General features: G+C 41.3%; 1 protein-coding gene across 1 annotated transcript in view; it reads right to left on the reverse strand.

Annotated features, from left to right (window-relative positions):
* The window catches only part of LOC126407094 (uncharacterized), a 103,068-nt gene that overhangs the window by 78,862 nt on the left and 3,027 nt on the right, over positions 1 to 21,179 (reverse strand). The window contains 1 exon segment of the mRNA XM_050071777.1: positions 16,629 to 16,765. Coding sequence (XP_049927734.1) covers positions 16,629 to 16,765 — 137 coding nt within the window.

Genomic DNA, 21,179 nt, shown 5'->3' on the forward strand with positions numbered 1-21,179 from the left:
TAATGTCTACTTTAATATTTATTTTACTTATTTCATTGTCTATTTTAGTATTTTATTTATATCTTCATCTTTATCTCTTGTTTCCATTCATGCTGTATTTCTATTTCTACTTTGCACGGAGCATTGGAACAAAAACAATTTCCCCCCGGGGATTAATAAAGTATTCTGAATCTGAATCTGAATCTGAAACTGAATTTATAATAGCTAAGAAATTATCTTTCTTGTGATTTACTTTCAACAGAAGACTTCTTTTTATCCAAAGAGCACTAGTAAGTCAGTGCCGTCACATACATAAGTTACATCGTGGCAAGTTATCTATTTAGGTTAAAGCAAGTCAACCTCGACTTTTGTTTTACATGGGATACGAACAGCAGTCTCCTGGGTAAAAGTCCTGTTTGTTTGATCCATCCCTCGATCCGACCTCCTCCATATGCAGACTTTGCCGCTCTTCACACTATGTTACCTGAGTTCCTACTTTGCTCCTGTCATAATTACTGCAGCCACTGGAGCTCAAATGTAAATATGGGTCGTGAACAAGCAGCAACCTCTGGGGCTGAAAAATGATGCCAGCTTAGCAGGCTGTTCACACAAATTGTGTTTTCCTAACAAAAAACAATGCACCCAAATCGGTCATTGTCATTCATGTGTCTGCAGTGGCTGACACACCCCCAGGCGCCAATTTGGTTGCACTGCAGATGTAAACAATAGAAAGAACCGGAGGAGCAGTTTGGTGAAGTTGCAGTAACTTTGGAGAGTTTAATAAATATTTAAGCCAATCTGAAGAAAACTAAGAATGAGAAGATACTGTACAGAGATAAACTTATCAAGGAGGACATGGATGGACGCGCATCTCTGCTGCTTGCAGTGTATCTTCTATAGTGATGGTGCCCAGTCTGGGTCAGTCCCCATCATTTTGTAAGCTGGTTGACCTGCAATCACATGTAAGGTTCTATTTACAAAGCTAGTTAACATTGGATGCTTCCATGACATTTCACAATCTTAACCACTTAGTCAGATATGCTACCAGTTAACTATCCCATCAGATCTCTGTGGTCACAAGGGGAAATCTCTTTCATATGACTACAGTTTTTTAGGCAACTTAAGAATTGAAAATCTTGCCTGCTTATGTGAGACTTGCTCCAATGCTTTGTTCCTTTAAAAAGACTTTCCTTTTGAGTCAAGCATGCACACACATACGCATTGATGGAGATTTTTGTGTAATTACACATTTTTGGTGTTTACCTTTGTTTTAAAATCTTCCACTCTGTAATGTTTTGTTCTAAGATGATTCAATAAAATGAACACTGATTTAACACGACCAGGTTAACCCATTTCTGCTGCCTTCCCTCTTTGTCTGTAGTTTACAAGTGAGGGTAGCTAGCTAACGCCAATGTGAAAATAGCAACTTTAGGAGGCAAAAAACAGTACATTCAGTAACATTACTTAAATGAAAAACTGTCTTACTTGCCTTTATGAAAATGCCCAGAGCAAGCACGCATGAAGGGAGATATCGTGTTGAAATGATGTCCTTCTGTCTCATCACTGCGACCCAGGCCATCCGATGCCTCTTTGTTATCTCCTCTACCTGCTGTCCATAGCCTCTTTTCCAAGTGGGAAACCTAAGAAAAGGTTACCATTACCAAAGGTAGTGCTGCATGCAAAGAAGATGCTCTCTGTTGAGTTGTAAACAACCCGTGACCCTCCAAAATGGCGATTCGACCCACAATACACTGTGGCTATTGCAAGTCTTATGTCACCTGACAAAGAGCGACTTATACATATCCCGCATATTTTGGAAAGGCTGAAATCACGTGACCAATGCGCTGACCAGAGTAAGCAGTCTTGAGAGGTCTTCTAAGGAGGCAGGTTGGGGTGGTAGACTTTCCTTGGGGACTTTCCCCTGGAGTTGCTTGTTCAGAACCATGTGAACCTCGCGTCATTTAAAGGTACATCTTTGCCATGTTTCTTTTCCAAACCTAACCACAGTAACTCTACTTGCCTAAACCTAACCTCTGTAACTTTACTACTCGTGGGGTGCTAATTTGTAGGATATCATACAACAGAGTCCTGCACCAGATTGGGTACCTGCGGTTACCCAACGGGTAACCCATAAAAAGCTGTGTAACAGGTAAAAATATGTTTATATAAATGTACGGGTATGGGCATAGGTAAAAATAAACTACATTTTTTATTTTTCAGAATAAAAGAAATAAAAAATACATCCAGTATATGTGTAACATTTTGACATCTCAGTGACACAAGTCGAACCCTTGACCTTGTACTCGCATTTAATTCAGTTCAATTCAATTTTATTTATACAGCCCGATATCACAAATCACAATTTGCCTTAGAGGGCTTTACAGCACACGACATCCCTCGGTCCTTGCGACCGTTACAGTGAATAAGGAAAAACTCCCCACCGAAGCAGGAAGATGGTTCCACAGAAGAGGAGCCTGATAGCTGGAGGCTCTGGCTCCTCTTCGCCTTCTGAAGACTTTAGGAACCACGAGTAACCCTGCATTCTCAGAGCGCAGTGTTCTGGTGGGATAATAGGGCACTATGAGCTCTCTAAGCTATGATGGAGCCTGACCATTTAGAACTTTGTAAGTGAGGAGAAGGATTTGAAATTCAATTCAATTCGATTTTACAGGGAGCCAGTGCAGAGAAACTAAAACAGGAGAAATACGATGTCTTAGTTCCTGTCAGTACACGTGCCACCGTGTTCTGGATCAGCTGGAGAGTTTTTAAAGACTAAATGGAGCAACTTGATAATAGGGAATTGCAGTAATCCAGCCTAGAGGTACCAAATGCTTGGACAAATTTTCTACATCTTTTTGGGACAGGATAGGCCTAATTTTTGCAATATCACAGACATGGAGGAAAAATGATCCTGTGCTGGACTCTGTCATACAAACTCTTTTATAAGGATACGTTGAAAAAAACTGTTTGAAGGGCCACTAGAGGCTGGCTCCAGAAGCCAGTTAATCCCCATAGACCATTATGTTAAAATGCCCGACTTTACAGCAGAACTAAACATGTTTACAGCTCGGTACAAGTACAAAAAATGTTTCTATAGCTAATCTCTCCATTCATGACAACTGTAAGGGTGGTGAATTTTTATAGAACTCACCTATTTATTAAGGTTTACAGTTACACTAATTAAGGTTGGGCAGCTTTGAGTGACAACCTGTTTGGCAAGAGTGTCCTCAGCTTCTCAAACAGATCCACAGCACCAGCCTCTCACCCAAACACCGTCACTTCTGGCTCCAAAAAAATCAAGATGGCAATGGCTGAAATGCGGAGTCCACAAACGAGTGGGTTATGTTACAGTAGCTACGTCCATTATTTTTACAGTCTATGTTCATAAAAAACTGTTTGTACAAACAATCTATTTTTTTTGTTTTGTTTTTTTGGAGGAGGTCAGTGCTGTATTAGGAATATGCCTGTTTGAATATAGTGGCGCAAAACGAAATCACATACAATATTTCGAATTATATGCAAATTCACATTAAATTCTAGTATATAGTAATTGTACAAATAGCATTATATAGTATTTACTATACATATTGAATATATAGTGTTTAATTAATTGCTTTGTTTTGACATTTTAAATCTTGAAATGATGTTATACTTCTATCAGAAATCTGTTGGAAAAACTTAAACTAAAAATAAGCTGAACTACACTTTTAAAATTGTAAACTCCTTTGAATGAAAAATAATTTCATAGATAATTTGCTCAACATTAGTGGTTCAACAACACAGCCATGACAACAATAACACTTAAGTGTAAATAGTTTCACTGAAGAGGATGAAAACAGTCACCATAACTCAATACAAGATTACATTGTGCAGCCACATGAACAGCCTCTGAATGCACAATTTATGCCATATTCAGCACGTATTCCCAAAAACATGACATGAATTCAACAAAACTGACAGAGCCTGCATATTACAGCACCTTCATTTCTCAAATCTTCATAGAGTGACAAGCGTGCTTTGTATTAAGATAGTGGAAAACAGGCAAAGAAATAAGGTAGCTGAGCGACAGACAAGGCAGATGAGATGTTGATTTCCTCTTTTCTTTGGCCCTGCAATCAGTCATAATGGCAGGACGCATGCAAAAGCAATGATAAGGTGTGAAAAAACAGACATCGTTAGAGAAGCAAGCAGACAGCGAATGAGGCAGTGAATATCTCTCCTTTTAGAGGTAATCACAGTTTTTTGATGTGACATGTATTTGCATCTTGCATTTCTGTGCATCATGTTTTTCCCTGTGATTATCACTTATTCCTCACATATTCTTATGCAGCATTTGCCTTTAAAATTATTTACAAATTGATAAGCTCTACATGAAGCCCACATATTAAACTGCTACAACGGCCAATCCATTTCTAAAAGTTCAATTATCAGGATGGCCATAAGGAGACCATCACTAAGTAAAACATGATTGAAGCCTATGGGAAGAAGATGGACGCCAATTATGCATGTTTCTTGATGTCATCTAAAGGAGGAAAAGTGCCTGGAAAGGAGACAAAAGAAGAGAAATAGAAAAGGCGAGCCATAAAAGACACATTTATTAATGTCATCCTGGTGAAGTAGATTGCAGCAATTCCATGCCCTTCAGACTGCATCTTTTTTTCTGAAATGCAATCAACAATGCATAACATGGAATCACATTCTTTTGATAATAATCTACAGTTCACGAGAAATGTATGTTGAGTTGTTAATGTGGGTCCTTATATTAAAATAACAACACCAGTGTAGTTGCTTTGAACATTTACTGCTCTCTTTCCTTAAGACAGGTTACAGGCAGCACATGTTTACAACATGCCTCAACCCCAGAACTACTCCCAACATTCCGCTGTGGTGACATCATCATGTGAACAAAATACCATTACACCACATCCCCCCTTCTGTAAGTCCAAGCATTGCCCTTAGCTACATTTTAGTTTAACCTTAGCTTAGGCTTCCATGCAAATCAAACATTCTCAGTGTTATCAACAAAACTGTATTTTCTTAGCTCGTGCTCCCAGTGTGACACTATTTAACATAACATAATAACAGTTAAGTCTCAACAGTCCTGTAAACATGTAAATAAACTGTACTAACATTAATCAGTTTCCACAGCTCCATAAGTCATATGAAAACATTATAACTGAACATATTTGACTTAATGCACATTTTTTTCTCTTCACAGTTAGTCTCGCATTTGGTTACCCTCTTTTTGTTTTCAAAGACTGTCTTTACAGGTCAAGCCTTTGTGGCTTCTTTACTTCTCTACCTGACCTTGTCTTCATGAGGCCTGCTGCATCCTGATGTTTCACTGGTGACACAGCCTCTGTTACAGTCTCTTGAGGAGCCTCACTCCGAGACTCAGATGCTGGCACGGGCACCAAATGTAGTCGGTTCCTCCTGAGAGTTCCTTGTGGTCCACTAACGAGGTAGGACCATGGTGAATGATGTTTAGATATCACAATCCCTGCTGTTTTTGCATCTGAGATCCACACAGAATCTCCAGGTGAGAGTTCTGGGAGATCTCTTAATCTGTGTCTCAAATTGAAGTGTCTAGCCCCCTTTTCTCTCTGCTTCCTCTCTCTGTGCTGGAGAGCTTGAAGGTCTGGGAGAACTGGCTGTAAAGTCTCTGGAAAGGCAGGCAGCAGGGTGCGAAGGCGACGTCCCATGAGCAGCAGGGCTGGGCTGTAGCCGTTGCTCAAAGGTGTAGCCCTGTAAGCCAGTAATGCACGGTAAGGATCCCAGGGTTTCTTGAGTAAGTTTTTGATCGTCTGGACGGCACGCTCCGCTTCCCCGTTGCTCTGAGGAAATTTGGGACTGCTGGTTACATGGTCAAACCCGTAGTCTGATGCAAATGCTTTCATTGCAGCAGCTGAAAACTGCAGACCATTGTCACTCACAAAAGTCTGTGGGATGCTATGTCTGGTGAACATTGATTTGAGGTGAACTATCACATCTGTGGATCTGGTTGGGCTGAACTGAGCTACTTCAACAAAACGTGAATAATAATCTACCACTAGTAGGAATGTGCTGTCTCTTAGGGAGAACAGGTCAGCACCTACTCTCTGCCAAGGCCTTTCTGGTAGTCTGGTAGGCATCACAGGCTCTTTTGCATTGAGTCTCTCTTTACAGCATTCTCTGCACCTAAGAACTAGCTCTCTAATCTGACTGCTCAGTCCAGGCCACCACACTGTCTGGCTAGCACGGCCCCTGCACTTCACTATACCTTGGTGGCCTTCGTGGATTTTCTCCAGTACATCATTCCTCAGGTTAGCTGGTATGACTAAGCGTGTGCCGTACAGGAGAAGGCCATTGTGTACACTTAGGACTGCTCTCTCATCCCAGTAGTGTCTGAGTGGTGCTGGCAGTTGGCTCTTGTCAGGCCAGCCTTCCAGACAGTACTTCATTACCTTAGCACAAACGCTGTCTGCACACAGCTGCTCACGCAGCTCAGCCATGTAGTTGTTGCTCACCGGGAGGCCCTCAGTGACACTGCTGACATAGATGTTAGTATCCTCCATCAGGCTCATATCAGTCTGTCTGGTATTATTCGTGAGGGGTGAACTTGACAACATGTCTGCTGTCATGAGGCTCTTACCTGGTGTGTGTGAGATGGTGTATGAGTATCTCAACAGTCGCATCCTGAACCTCTGAATTTGAGGCGGCAGGGAGTCAAGAGCCCGCCCACCTAGTAAGCACACCAGAGGTTTATGGTCCATCTCCAGCTCAAAGTGGAGACCAAGGATGAAGTCATTGAACCTCTCACACGCCCAAGTCAGAGCCAGCACTTCTTTCTCCAGCTGGATATAGCGCTGCTCTGTCACCCTCAGTGACCGTGAGGCGTAGGCGACAGGTGCCCACGTCTCTCCAGTCTTTTGTAACATCACCGCCCCCAACCCATAGGATGAGACATCGGCAGATATTCTCAGGGGTATGTTAGGGTCATACAGCTAGAGAACAGGTGATGTCGATAGCTCCTGCTTGAGTCTGTTTAATGTCTTTTGATGCTCTGGACCCCAGTACCACTGATTCTCCTTCGACAAGAGGTCCCTTAGCGGTTTGTCCTTTTCCGCCAGGTTAGGTATGAACTTCCCTAACCGGTTTACCATACCAAGGAAGCGCCTGACCTCGGTTGTGTTCGTCGGCTCTTTAAGCTTCTGCACAGCTCTTGTTTTGTCAGGATCAGGTTTTAGGCCATCAGCTGAGACGATATAGCCGAGAAACTTCACCTCTTTCTTTCCAAACTCGCACTTTTTCAAGTTGAGTGTAAGTCCTGCTTTCTCTGCCCGCTGCAGGACTACATGCACTCTCTCGTCATGCTGTTCTTTTGTGATCCCCCAGATGAGGAGGTTATCCATTTGACAGACAACCCCTTCAAGGCCTGCCGTCACTTCAGTCACCATCATGTTCTGGAAATGCTCCGGCGCCGAGGAAAGGCCGAAGGGAAAGCGGTTGAAGTAATAACGCCCGAATGGCGTGATGAAGGTGGTAAGGAGCGCTGATTCTTTGGCCAAAGGAATTTACCAGAATCCCATGTTTGCATCTAACCTGGTAAAAAACTTTGCTTCGAAAGCATGCCAAGAGTTTGGTCATCTGAGGGAAGAATGTATTTTTTTCTGCACACTGATTCATTCAGGGGTGTCGTGTCCACCCATATTCGGACCTCTTCCTTGTCCTTCTTTGGGGCTACGACAATGCCGCAGCACCAGTCTGTAGGCCGCTCTACTCGACTAATAACCCCTAGACCATCCTGTCTTGCTCTGTTTTTACTTTGCTCATTAGAGACAATGGGACCCGCCGTGGCACCTTCAGTGAAAATGGTTTAGCATCAGGTTTAATTTTTATTGTGTAGGGCTTCTGAACCCGGCCAAGACCATCACAGAGTTTTGGGTAAGCTATTTTCACTGTGTCTAGGTCTAGGCTTATGCTGTCTAGCCTAGCCACAAGCTTGAGCCGCAGTGAAGCTGCGCTGCTCAACAGTGCTACCTGTAGATCTCTTACTACAAATAACTTCTCTGGGGTGCTTCTTTCCTTGTATGAAAGTGTCTCTGTAGTAAACCCTGTGACATTTAATCGTTCACCCCCTGGGCCATAGAGTGGTTTCTAAGCTCTTTCTAGCTTTCTGTCTCTGCATATAATGCCTGCAAGCACATGCTCAGGGATGGCTGATACATCGGCTCCAGTATCTATCTTAAGGGTAACTTTTCTGCCTTTCACATTCATGTCAGCCATCCATGGACCTTTAGTGTCCTCAGAGGTTACTGATCCTAGAAACAGCCCATCTGCATCATGCAGTTCACCAGTGTCCTCAGCTACTGCATTAACTGAGCTGGCTGATCTGCACACTCTTACAAATGACCACATTTACCGCAGTTGTGGCATTCCGCGCTTCTAGCTGGCAATTTGGGATGTAGGGTGAGAAGGCAATTTGCCACATTTATTGCATAACTTATATCCCCCCTTAGTCTGTATGGGTTTCTTGAATGGCTTTTGATGTCCCTGTGGCAGTTTTTGACTTTGTTTTTGCGCTGCTTGTCCTTTTTAAAGTGCATTGCATCCACAGCTACTTTACTGGCACTTGCCTCCCCTCTTAGGTTTGACTGCTTGCGCCTAATTTCTTCAGACTGCCTAGCCATGGTGATTGCTTTGGTGAGAGTAAGGTTTCTATCCAGCTGCATTTTCTCTGACAATGCTGCATCTTGGAGACCCACAACTAGCCTGTCCCTCAAGAGTTCATCGTGCAGTTGTCCATACTCACAGTTTTCTGAGAGTGCATAAAGTGCCGTGATGAATAAGTCAACAGGCTCCCCTGGCTGCTTTACTCTCTTGTTGAACCTGGCTCATTCATATATGACATTCTTGTTAGGGACGAAGTATCTGTCGAATCCCTGTTTGACAGCTTCACACTGCTCACGCTGCTCTCTGGTTAAAATCAATCCCCGTAGCACGTTGTCAGCCTCATCTCCCATACAGTAAACTAACGTGTTTACTTGATTAGCGTCGGATGATTCATTCATGTTACTTGCCACCCTAAAACGCTCGAATCTCTGTATCCACTTCTCCCACTCCTCGGGCTTTGTGAAGTCGAATGGGTCCAGAGGTTTTATGGTGAATGTAGCCGTAGGGCCAGCCGGAAGCGATGCGTCTGACATTTCTCTGGTCTCGTCCTCGCTGGTCTTATCCACCGGAGTCTCAGAGGTCCCGTCTGCTTCTAGCCTTGCATTAGCCGTGGTAGCCGCCTAGCCAGCTAGCTGCCTTGCTCCGTAAGTAAGATGTGACTAACGTACTGTGGCTCGGGGCAGCTCTGCTTCTGACACCATGTTGAGTTGTTAATGTGGGTCCTCATATTAAAATAACGACACCTGTGTAGTTGCTTTGAACGTTTACTGCTCTCTTTCCTTAAGACAGGTTACAGGAAGCACATGTTTACAACAAGCCTCAACCCTGGAACTACTCCCAGCATTCCGCTGTGGTGACCTTATCATGTGAACAAAATACCATTACACCACAATGTACATGTAAAATTACACACTTGGATAAATTGAGGGTAACATAGCATCAGGCTAGCACTTTCCAGAGGTCAGCATTGCAAGGTCATGGCCCGTTCATCACACATCAATACAAAAACACAGACCTCAATTTGTCTGTCCCCCCTTGAAACATCTCCATATGTATTTTGGGTTGGATTTAAATGTAAATGAGTGGTAAAGTGATGTTAACACCCACAGAGTGCAGTAATTGTGACTTTACAACATTGCTGAAATGCTACAGAAAGGTCAACACAGTTCAAAATAGTCATGTCACTTATTCTAACCTCATTCTAATCACATCACACCTCTGCACTCTAAACAGGCTGGGTGCCACCAAGTCCTTGGTATTTGTATAGTGCCACAACCTGACTTGCAATTGCAGCGTACAAGCCCCAACAAGGATTGAGGAGCAGGGTCCTGGTTTGAATGGATGGGAATAAGGCATGAGTCTTGGATTCTCCAGCCCCGTTTCTCCAGTGGTAGCAGGTTTCCCATCCATTCCTGAACCTGATGCTACACTTTGAAGATGTTACAAATGGCAGACGAAGATGTTGGTGGCAAGTTGTTGTCACCTTAGCTCAGGAGTGTTTCAGCCTGAGGTCATGGAGAGAAACAGTTTCTCTGCCTTTCTAGATCAGTATCATTGACCTTTCCCCCACAGCAGCAATTTCATCTTTCATAGCTAATTGTTTTTAAAAAATGCCAGACTGGGCTCTCAATGATTCTTTCCTTCTATCCTTTATTATCCTTCATTGATCCCAGAAGGGGACATTTAACCCATCCTAAAAGTTAGGAGCAGTGGGCAGCTGACCCAAATGCTTTGACGTTTAGAAGCTTTGATCACTCACATGGTAATCAACATCCTGATTCGAATTCATATGCTCCGTTTTTTAAAATAAATGTGTTATTGGTATTTTTTCAAGCTTCTCGTGTTCCTTCTTTCCGATGTTGTTGTCACTTGGGATTGCTACATCTATCACCATGGACTTCTTTTGTTTTTGTCAATCAACATGATGTTTCGTTGGTTAGCCATTACCAGTTTGTCAGTCCAGATATGGAAGTCCCACAGGATCTTAGCTAGGTCATTCTCAACCACCTTAGGAGGTGTCTTCCATTCTGACCTTGGGATATCCAGCCCAAACTCAGCGCAGATCTTCCTGTATACTATCCCAGGCACTTGGTTATGGCATTCCATGTATGCTATTCCTGCCTGCATCTTAAACCCTAATATTATATGCTAAACAGTCTCAGGAGCATATTTACATAGCCTGCATCTTGGGTCCTGTCTGGTGTGGTAGACCCTGCCAGGGAGAGGGATTCAAACTCTGAAGTGGGGGAGCCCTTCTGTGCAGAGCATAGATTTCCTGCGAGTACTCTGGCTTTCTCCCACAGTCCAAAGACATGCAGGTTAATTGGTGACTCTAAATTGCCCATAGGTGTGAATGTGAGTGTAAGTGATTGTCTGTCTCTATGTGTCAGCCCTGTGATAGTCTGGCAACCTGTCCCGGGTGTACCTCACCTTTCCCCTAATGATGTTGGTAATGCTAGCATGGTTAGCGGCAACAAGCTAGGTAATACCACAGAGACTCTAGAAGCGCGCTTGTGGCAATGAATGCCCCGACAGATTTACAGGCCACTGTAGAGAGGGCTATGCATGAATAGACTTGGGTTAGCAGTATTTTACAGGATCTACAAGCGGGCACTTCGGTAATCAAAATATTCCAGGCAAAAATGGAGAGAGCTTTGACTTGATAAATACAGCAAGAGAGCTTGGTCATATGAGGGGCTTTTGAGAACTGTGCAGGAGCACATTGCAAAGACTGTCCACTCAGCTTTGCCTTGCTGGTGTGAAAGAGCACTTCTAAAATGGAAAACCAAGGGAATTTGTGAGGACTATCATATCTGAGGCACTGGGCGTAGAATTGTCAGCTTGCAAGTTGCAGCGAGCACACCACTCCCTTGCTCCAGTGCAGGTAGGCGTCAACCACCTAAGGCCAATTATTGTGTTTTGACAGTCATTTGGAGAGGAAGAGGGTGCTCATGGCTGTAAGAGGGGAATCATCTGGGATGACTGTTGGATCTTGTTTTCTTTCTTTTTTTTATCAATTATTTATTGTCAAGTTAAAACAAATAAAACTTATAGAGCAAACGATCACATGTGAAGGATGGCTCAGGGAAACAAAAACACTTTAGAAAGACTGCAAAAAATAAAATTCTAATATATAATATATATAAAATTGTTTTCTGACATGGCCAAATAAGTAGTTGAGAAGAGGAAGAGGTTTGCGGACGTTCATGACCTCGACATCAGATTTAGTGCCCTGCACAGGCCTATTATCTGGGCCTGGGCCTGGCCCTGGCCCGAGGGGGTGGAGCCCCAGCCTGGCCCGGCCCGACAGATTTTCAGAATTCTCGTGCCCGAACCCGAAAAAAAGCCCGACTTTTTTTTTTTTTTTTTTTTTTTTAACCTCCTATAACAACATGTAGGCTGTTAATGTTGCAGACATTAAAATAGTTTAATTGGGGTTTCTAGCATGGTATTAAGCTATATTCATTATATTTTGATTGAAAGGATAAAGTTAAATATGAATTTATTTAACTTAATGACTGTATTCTCCTATTTAGTGAGAATTGTCAACTGTTGCTGCGTACTGTTGCAGTTGCATCGCGCACAGTCACTTCAAAAAACAAAATAATCAATTAAACAACCCCCAAAATGCTTCAAACACTTTTCTAAATAATCTTGAAAGGAAACGAAATATACTCAGATAAGGTCGGAGGTCTATATGTGCAGTTATAGACCTCCGACCTTATCTAAGCACTTTTAATGGCATAAATGGGTATATTTCATTTCCTTTCAATATTAAGATTATTTAGAAAAGTGTTTGAAGCATCTTCGGGGCTGTTTAATTGATTATTTTGTTTTTTGAAGTGACTGTGCGCGATGCAACTGCAGCGCCTGATGTTGCAAATTGTAGGTGGCAGGTCTGTTAACAAATAAACACATCTATCCAAGCCTAAGCTACAAACACGAACAAAACAAACCTTATCACAGTGTTTATGAATGGGATCAGTAAAATATTGTAGCGACCCTGCTGTGAATGTTCTGTTGTAACGTCAATGTTCTGTGAGCAGGGTGTGAGAGTGACGAGGATGAGGGCTGTGTGAGTGCGCTGCTTGTGTGTGTGGAGCGAGCTGGAGGAGAGAGCAGCAGTGCATGGTTTGAGTTAACGTTACAGCTAAGTCCTTGTTTTGTGGTTGTTTTGGTGTGGTTACGGCCAACAGTAACCTGTACTGTTCAGTAACAAACAGTGGTTTGCCGAATAACTGCGTCATCCTTCCACACGTCCTGGCGGACGCAACAATATGATGAGTGACTTGCAGCGGAGAGGGAGAGGCACAGCGGCTGCTGCGTTCAAGTGTTGCCGTTTAAATCGGTTAAACACAAACACATACCTCTCTAATTGGCAGGTTAAAAAAAAAAGCCAGAGCCCGGTCCGTGTCCGAGGTAATGATGTGGTAATTGGCCTGAAGCCCGGCCCTCGGGCTGTCGGGCCGTCAGGCCTCGGGCTCCAGCGCAGGGCTCTAATCAGTTTTACACTGGCTTATCCTGCAACTCTTTGTTTTACATGGAGGGGAGAGAGGAAAAGCTTTTAAGCCCCCCTTAAAATGACGGCGCTCATGACATTGAAGCAACACGGAATTAATTTATGTACATTTTCATAATGCAAGCATGAAAGGATATGTCTGATGTCTATTGCTAGGGACTACTCCTGGGATATGACCACCTACAACTGGATTTCTTCTTTTGGAGGATTATAACTCCCTGGGCTGATTAGTGCAAACAACTGGATTTATACAGTCACTGGAACTGAATTAGCAAGCTCAAAAACAAATCCTTCTAATTCTTCCTTGCCCTTTTTTCATAACAATAAACCATCCAGGTTTCAGGTGACCACTGGTAGCACCTCAGGGACCTCACAGTGACCCAACTCACTGTTTGATAATGGATTGGAGACAGGGAGGTGGATGTCATATTGTTGTTTGGTTTGAATGTTGACTGTTACAAACGTCCTGTCTATGAAGCAAGAGAAAATCTCACCAACCATTATCCATTCCAATAAAGGAGCTTTTATTAAGGGGAGGTCTTCTGATAATCTTGAACAGCTACTTCACTAGATATGGTGAAGCCATAATATTGTTATGCCAACTGCAGCTGTCTAACTTGATGCCAAGAAGGTACTTGATGAGGTCGAGTGGAGTTTTTTTATTCAAAACCCAGTGCAGCTGTCATCCCAAATGATCTGATTTCCCCATTTTTTGGGTCATCTTGAGGCACAAAGCAGGAGGATTCTCATTCCTCTCTTCTGTTTATATTATTTATTAAAAGAGGCAAGAATTAAGGAAGTGCAGACCAGTGGAGGAGAACTTTTTCTATTTGCTGATGACAGTCTTTTCTTGGTTTCAGATCCAGCATCCTCTACATGGGCTCTTCTTCATACAACTGAAGCTCAGATTCCTGTCTACAAAGTTTGGCCCAGATGCCTGCATCCAAGGTATGTCACCCGGCTGTGGTTAGCACTGGCCAACTCAAGTGAATTTCATCTGGTATGAAGCATTTAGGGGTTAAACTGTGTGTCGATGTTGCAGATATAATACACACTTATGTGACTCCCCTCACACACAAAGCACAGTATAGAGAAGTGGAAACACTCAGTCTAACCCTTTTGGGTAAGCGTAACACTGTTAAATGGTGATTACCCTACAGTTTTGCTACCTGTCAATAACGCTACCGATAACAATACCTGGAGAAATTTTCAAACAATAAAATGAAATGATAAAGGATTATTTATAGAATGTAATTAAACCAATGATTCATTTGTAAAACTTTATAAACAATATCTAATGGTAGGCTTTCCCTGCTGAATGTAGAGCTATACGGTATTGAGCTGGCTGAATTTTTAACATACTGATTTGATGAGAGATATCACATAGGATGAACAGAACACTGCAGAGGTGATGCTGTACTTTTGTTTAGTTTGTGTTTTATTTTCATTTATGTGTTTATTTTTTGTCTTTTGTACTTGTTTATTTGTGTTGTCGGTGTTCCTTACTAACTCTTTAACTTCCTGCTCACCCCTTGCTAACTGAGCTATCGCTACCATACGGTGTAGGCATGTTATGTTTAAAAACAAATCCACTAGATGTTGCTGTGTCTTTGCCTTTTCAGTTGGCCTCCTACAGGAAATTAGAAACAAAAAAGTCACTCCAGACATGAGGGCTCTGTATAGTGTATAGTATAGTAATTTTAAAAGGCAGGCATATTTTATTTCGACATTTTATAGTTTCAGAGGTCTTACTGAATGTTACGTCATACAAAAAATGAAAATCGAATAAGGGTCAAATATCTTTTTAAAAAAAACATGCTCTACCAAATGGCTCATTTGTTCTTTAATGATAAAAGTATTGAAGCTAAGCTAATGTCATTAAAACTTGCTAAGAAATAAAAAAAGAAATCTTCTGATTATTGATCGTCGTTAATTTATACATTCAATTTTATTCTATACATGTATGCTGAGTTTTTACTGTCTTAAGTCATGCTCAGATGGTTGAGTTGCCCTGTTTTAGTAAAGGTAGTGATGCTAAGATAATACATTTGAATTTTTTATGGATTTAAAAAAAACAATAAATATTTACTGTTGTTGATGCCACATATTAAATGTTACTCCATTATGTATTTGATGAAAGAAAAATTATATCAGTATGTTTTGTCACTATTTCTGAGATGTTTTTGAAGTAATGTAATGGTCAATATGTATAATAAATACATGGAAATACTACTAGTACTAGTAATACTATGATATATGTCATAATGATATATGCTGGCATACATATTACAAGCATTATAACAGTACATGGTTTGTAATTTTGATTATTTTTTCTCTGTTTTACCATTACCATGAAGGGCCATCTCACCCATTTGGTAGAGGCCTATCTTTAAAAAACTACAGGGTCTACTCGAAAAATAAACACTGATTTTTATTATTATTGCCCCATGGAATTCAAAAATGCAAAGAAATAATAATTAAATAATTAAAAAAATGAAAACAAAGAGGTTTTGTTTGTGTAGCATATCAAAAAATGTGGTTAATATGACAACATGTCTAAGCCTAAAGTCATATATCCTCACACACGGCTAAGCTTTAACATTCATAAAATGTAAAATGTATTGCAATAAGCAACAGACAATGTCACAGATGAGTGACAAGTTTCTTCATAGTCAAAATATACAGTTCTTCTGAGCCAAAAATCTCAGCAGCCAGCAAAGTACTCTTTGAGCCAGCAGCATCGATCAGCAACCAAGTCGACTTACCCAGAAACCTTATGGTCATTGTGGCAGTAAAAACCTTACTTGTCACCCCTGAAAGATGAGGATGAACAAACAACCCAAAGGAAAGAAAAGGACTGAAGGCTGAGGAGCAGTAAAAAAGGCCTAAAAGTTGACCTTCACCATAATTTTCCCTTAGCCTCCCACTGCCCAAAATCTGGTCCAACCAGGTGGACTGTGGAGGCTTTTGTCCAGAAATTGAATGAGAAATGATTACAGTGATAAGCTCAACATCAGTGGGCTGCAAAATCACTATGTGCCAGGCTCCCCCACTTTCAATCAACTCTTTTAACAAGGACTCCAAAAATGTGTGCTCTGAATCAAAAGAATCCAGTGCAATTTCAGACAATAAGATGTAGGGACAGCAGCAGATCTGAAAGACCAGAGTGCTTTTTATTGCAACATACAAATTAAACGTTTTAAAGTGATGGGCACCGGAATATATTGACTGCTGTATTTATTTAGCCAAACTTGCTCTAAATCAACAGATCCTAAAAAAATGATTACGTTATTCCTCTATTGTTTTGATTTAATAATGTTTTTTTTTTAATTTGGTTGTGAGCATATTTTACTAGATTTCATTCCAACGTAAATCCAGGCATACTTAGGCATGTAGGTAACACAAAAACAACACAGATGGTATGACAGACACCTGGTTTATTATATTTGAGCAGTATTTTTCTTAAGATGAAGTGTACCTTGGAGGCCAGGGCTTCGGCACTTTCTCTACACGTCTTCTCGATCTCCAGGTTCTCCTGAATGGCATTGACTTCTTCAATAACCATATGAGAGACGAAGAAAGAAAAAAAATCAATGACAAAGAAAAATAAAAAAACTACCACACCATGATCCAACCCCTTCTCATTTCCACGTTGTCAAATACTGACACTTTGTCATACTCCTCCAAAGAAGTTACAACGGGCCCCAGTGCACACTATTATGACGTGCCCTACTGCATGCTATCGTGCATGTATTGTCTTGACACAAATAGAGACTTGACATTAGACATCAGCATACACATTACCCAGCAATCATTATTACATATCTGGCAAAAATATCAAAGGTGAGAAATTAATTATTTATTTGAATAGTTTTTATAGTTTATTTATAGATTTTATACATTATGTAGAAAAATCATGTCATTTTGTTTTGGATAGCTATGGACTATTTTAAAAGAAATAAAAAATAAAGTAAACCATGACACAGATGGGTTTGCCTTTTAGAGGACAAAAATAGCAAATGGCACAATTTTGAAATTGGGAACTTTTTTTTTAATCATTCCTCTTTGAGGACAGGTATATATTCAAGGTGGCAATCTGAATTACTTGCAAGGGCCCGCCGTCTCTACAGCCCCTCAACCCCACAGGCCCCAGTGCAACTGCACTGCCTGTAATGTTTATATTTATGCTGCTAAACAGGGCACTTTTTAGTGCCTCTACAGTATGTGTAGCACAGCTAAAACACATTGTAACACTTGGTTAATGTGAAACAGTCGCAGTATGGCAACAAAACTACTTGATTAGATTTAGAGAAAAAAAACAAGTTTTAGATTTCAAAGAGTACATTTGTTACATACCGTGACGTACATATGTCACATGAATGACGTCTGTATGTAAATTACGTAACGCTACCACAAAACAACAGGATGCATAAGTTACATAATGTTTCATTTAAACAATGTTGACTTTTGGTTTCAAATGTGACATGAACTGTGGTCTCCTGGGTGAAAAATCCTATTTTATTGCATAACCATATTGCCTCTATTTTATAACTGGGTGAGAAACACCCATAGACACTGTCCAGAGGACAGTTGGCACTTATGAGAAGTGTTGTTAAATCCTTACCAATTAATCCAAAACAGTGATCCTACATCTCACTGTGAGACACATTCACTGACGGAGACTAGAGAAAGCCTGCATCCAAATTCTGACAGTCAGAAATTTAGGACCAAATTTCAAAATATGACCTTTGTTTTGACCAACATCTACAAACCAATCAATCATAAGAGAGCATGAAATGATGTAGAACAGACTGGCTGGCTTAGCATCGCATGCATCCAGTGACAGGTCTGACATGAACAACTATCGACCTATTAGCATCATGCCCATCATCTCTAAAATAATTGAAAAATGGATCTCTAATCAATGAATAACTCATCTTAAATATGGTCAAACTCCCTTGCATCCTCTACAATTTGGCTTCCACCCACATCATTCAACTGAGTCTGCATTAGCTGTGTTTCTGGAAAAAGTCAAATGCTTGCTGGATAAGAATGGTTGTGTGGGTGCTGTGTTTCTAGATCTAAAAAGATCGTTTGACACCGTTAACCACAAAGTGCTTTTATCTAAACTGACCCATTTTAATTTTTCTGCTCGGGCTATTAAATGGATGGAATCATACCTGTCAGAGAGAGAGCAGTGCACAATGGTTGACAGGGTCAGATCCCCCTATCTAGGTTCACCAGTGGGGGTCCCCCAAGGATCCATCCTGGGACCTATTCTATTTTCTTTATATATAAACGATTTGCCCGATATCTGTAAGGACGTTGACGTACAGCTTTATGCGGACGACACAGTCATTTTTTCAAAGGCAAAACATCCTGAAGAGGCAGCCCGCATACTTTCCACAGCTTTGATACACATACAAAATTGGCTCATTGAATCCTGTCTTTTGTAAACACAAAAAAGTTGTTAGTATGTTTTTTTCGAAGCAACCCACACATATTGCACACACACACTCTGTCTGTCTGGGAGGAGTAGAGCTGAATGTTGTAAAAGAGTTCAAATACTTGGGTGTGATGCTGGACTCTACTCTGTCTTTTAGAAGCCACATTAAAATGGTAACAAAGACGGTCAAATTCAACCTGTATAACTACAGGCAAATACGGAGGTCACTAACCGATAGCGCTGCTATGTTGTTCTTGCATTCTATGATTTCTTCCCATCTGAGTTACTGTCTAACTAGTTGGTCAACGACAGCTAGGACAACACTGAAACCAATCGAATCTCTACAAAAAAGCACTGAAAATACTGGGTAACAAGCCATTCTCATATCATCACTGTAATATTTTATCTCAATATAGTCTGCTAAGTTTTGAAAATATAAAAAAAATTAAATCAGCGTGTTTGATGTACAAAGTATTGCATGGATTGGCGCTACCCCCACTTAATGACTTCATTACACTTAGGCCAATCACTACCCGGGTAACAAGGGCCGTAACGAACAGGGAGTGTGTGGTAACCCTCAGAAAAACATCCTTTGGTCAGAATGTCCTGTCGTACAAAGGAAGCTCTTTGTGGAACAGCCTGCCAATCTCCGTAAGGGAATGTGCTAGCCTAGCCACTTTTAAGGGTCATCTAAAAGTGTGGCTCAAAGCTAACCAGTTTTGTGAACATGCTTAACTGTACTGTTGAATAGGGTTATGCGTAACAGGGTTGGTGCAATATAATAGGGCTATGTGCAATATATTGAAATGTGCAATACAATGAAATTTCAATTTTCATCCTCTTTTTAATTTCTATGGTCACTCCTGATCTAATTCCTCAGTCACTCCTGACGTATTCAAATGTTTTCTACTGTTTACTATTTACTACGTGTATATTTGTACTGTTTCTCCATGTTTCAATCAATCAATCAATCAATCAATCGATTTTATTTATAAAGCCCAATATCACAAATCACAATTTGGCATCTGGCAGGACCACGGCAGCAGCACAACCACACACGTCCCGCTGTCCAGGCACCGCTGCGATAATAGATGTTTCTATTGTATCTCGTGTGCTATTTATGCATTTTGTTTTTATGTTACAAATGTAACAACAACCTGCCTAGGGACGACAGATGGAAATTAGCCGTGGGCTACAATCTGGCATATTTACATGTACTACTGTGCTATGTTTATTAATTACTGTCCCTACCTTAAATAAATAAATTGTAATTAGGGCCCGAGCGACGACGAAGTCGTCCGTGAGGACCCTATTGTAATCGCGCTGTTTATTATTATTTATTAGGGCCCGAGCGACTACGAAGTCATCCATGAGGACCCTATTGTAATCGTGCTGTTTATTATTATTTTTTATTATTAGGGCCCGAGCAACGACGAAGTCGTCGGTGAGGACCCTATTGTAATCGCGCTGTTTATTAGGGCCCGAGCGACGACGAAGTCGTCGGTGAGGACCCTATTGTAATCTCGCTGTTTATTATTATTAGGGCCCGAGTGACGACGAAGTCGTCCGTGAGGACCCCATTGTAATCACGCTGTTTATTATTATTATTTAATAGAGCCCGAGCGAAGTCGTCCGCGGAGGACCCTATTGTAATCGCGCTGTTTATTATTAGGGCCCAAGCGACGACGAAGTTATCCGCGGAGGACCCTATTGAAATCGCGCTGTTTATTATTATTTGGGCCGGAGCGACGACGAAGTCGTCCGTGAGGACCCTATTGTAATCGTGCTGTTTATTATTATTATTATTATTATTACGAACATTTAATCCCCAATTTTGACCCTTTCCCAAATTCAAAAACTCACCAAATTTGGCACACGCATTTGGTCGGGCGAAAAATTTGATATTTCGGCAGTGTTCTATGTGGATGGGGCCAAATGGAGACATAGCGCCCCCTAGAAAATTTCGTGCCTCAAGCCCCTTCTTTGAGTTTCACCTACACGCATAAAAATTGGTGGGCTCATAGAACATGCCAAGATGCACAAACAATCATCTTGGAGCCATGCCGTAAACCCAACAGGAAGTCGACCATTTTGATTTGAATTTTTTACGTTTGAATGAACTCCTAGGGATTTCGTCCGATCGAGTTATTAATCTTTTCTTTTAATAACAAATTTTCACAAATTTTGGCGATTTTCTGTTTTCTCGCCATCGAATTTCGAACTGCTCTCAAGCCCACATATTTGATCTCAGCAGCTTCAAACTTGCTGGACACGATGATGGCTCCACCCCGAATGCCCCGATATGTTAATATCCCACCTTACTCATAGCGCCCCCTGGTGGTAAAAGGAAGTGACCAGTTTTTACTTTAACATGTACTGATGCCACAAACTTGACCGCATCAACGTCATTCCACTTCTAATGCATGCAGAACAAGTTGGTGAAGCTACCTTATGAACACTGTGAACCTACGTCTAATGGTGTCCCTGTGGCGGCATGGTGACTATCGATCCCTCGTCACTAAATATGTTTGGCTTTTTGATGGCTTCAATGACCTCATCTCCTCATGAAAATTGATACACAGG

The sequence above is a fragment of the Epinephelus moara genome, chromosome 19, assembly GCF_006386435.1.
Source record: "Epinephelus moara isolate mb chromosome 19, YSFRI_EMoa_1.0, whole genome shotgun sequence".
Lineage (NCBI taxonomy): Eukaryota > Metazoa > Chordata > Actinopteri > Perciformes > Serranidae > Epinephelus > Epinephelus moara.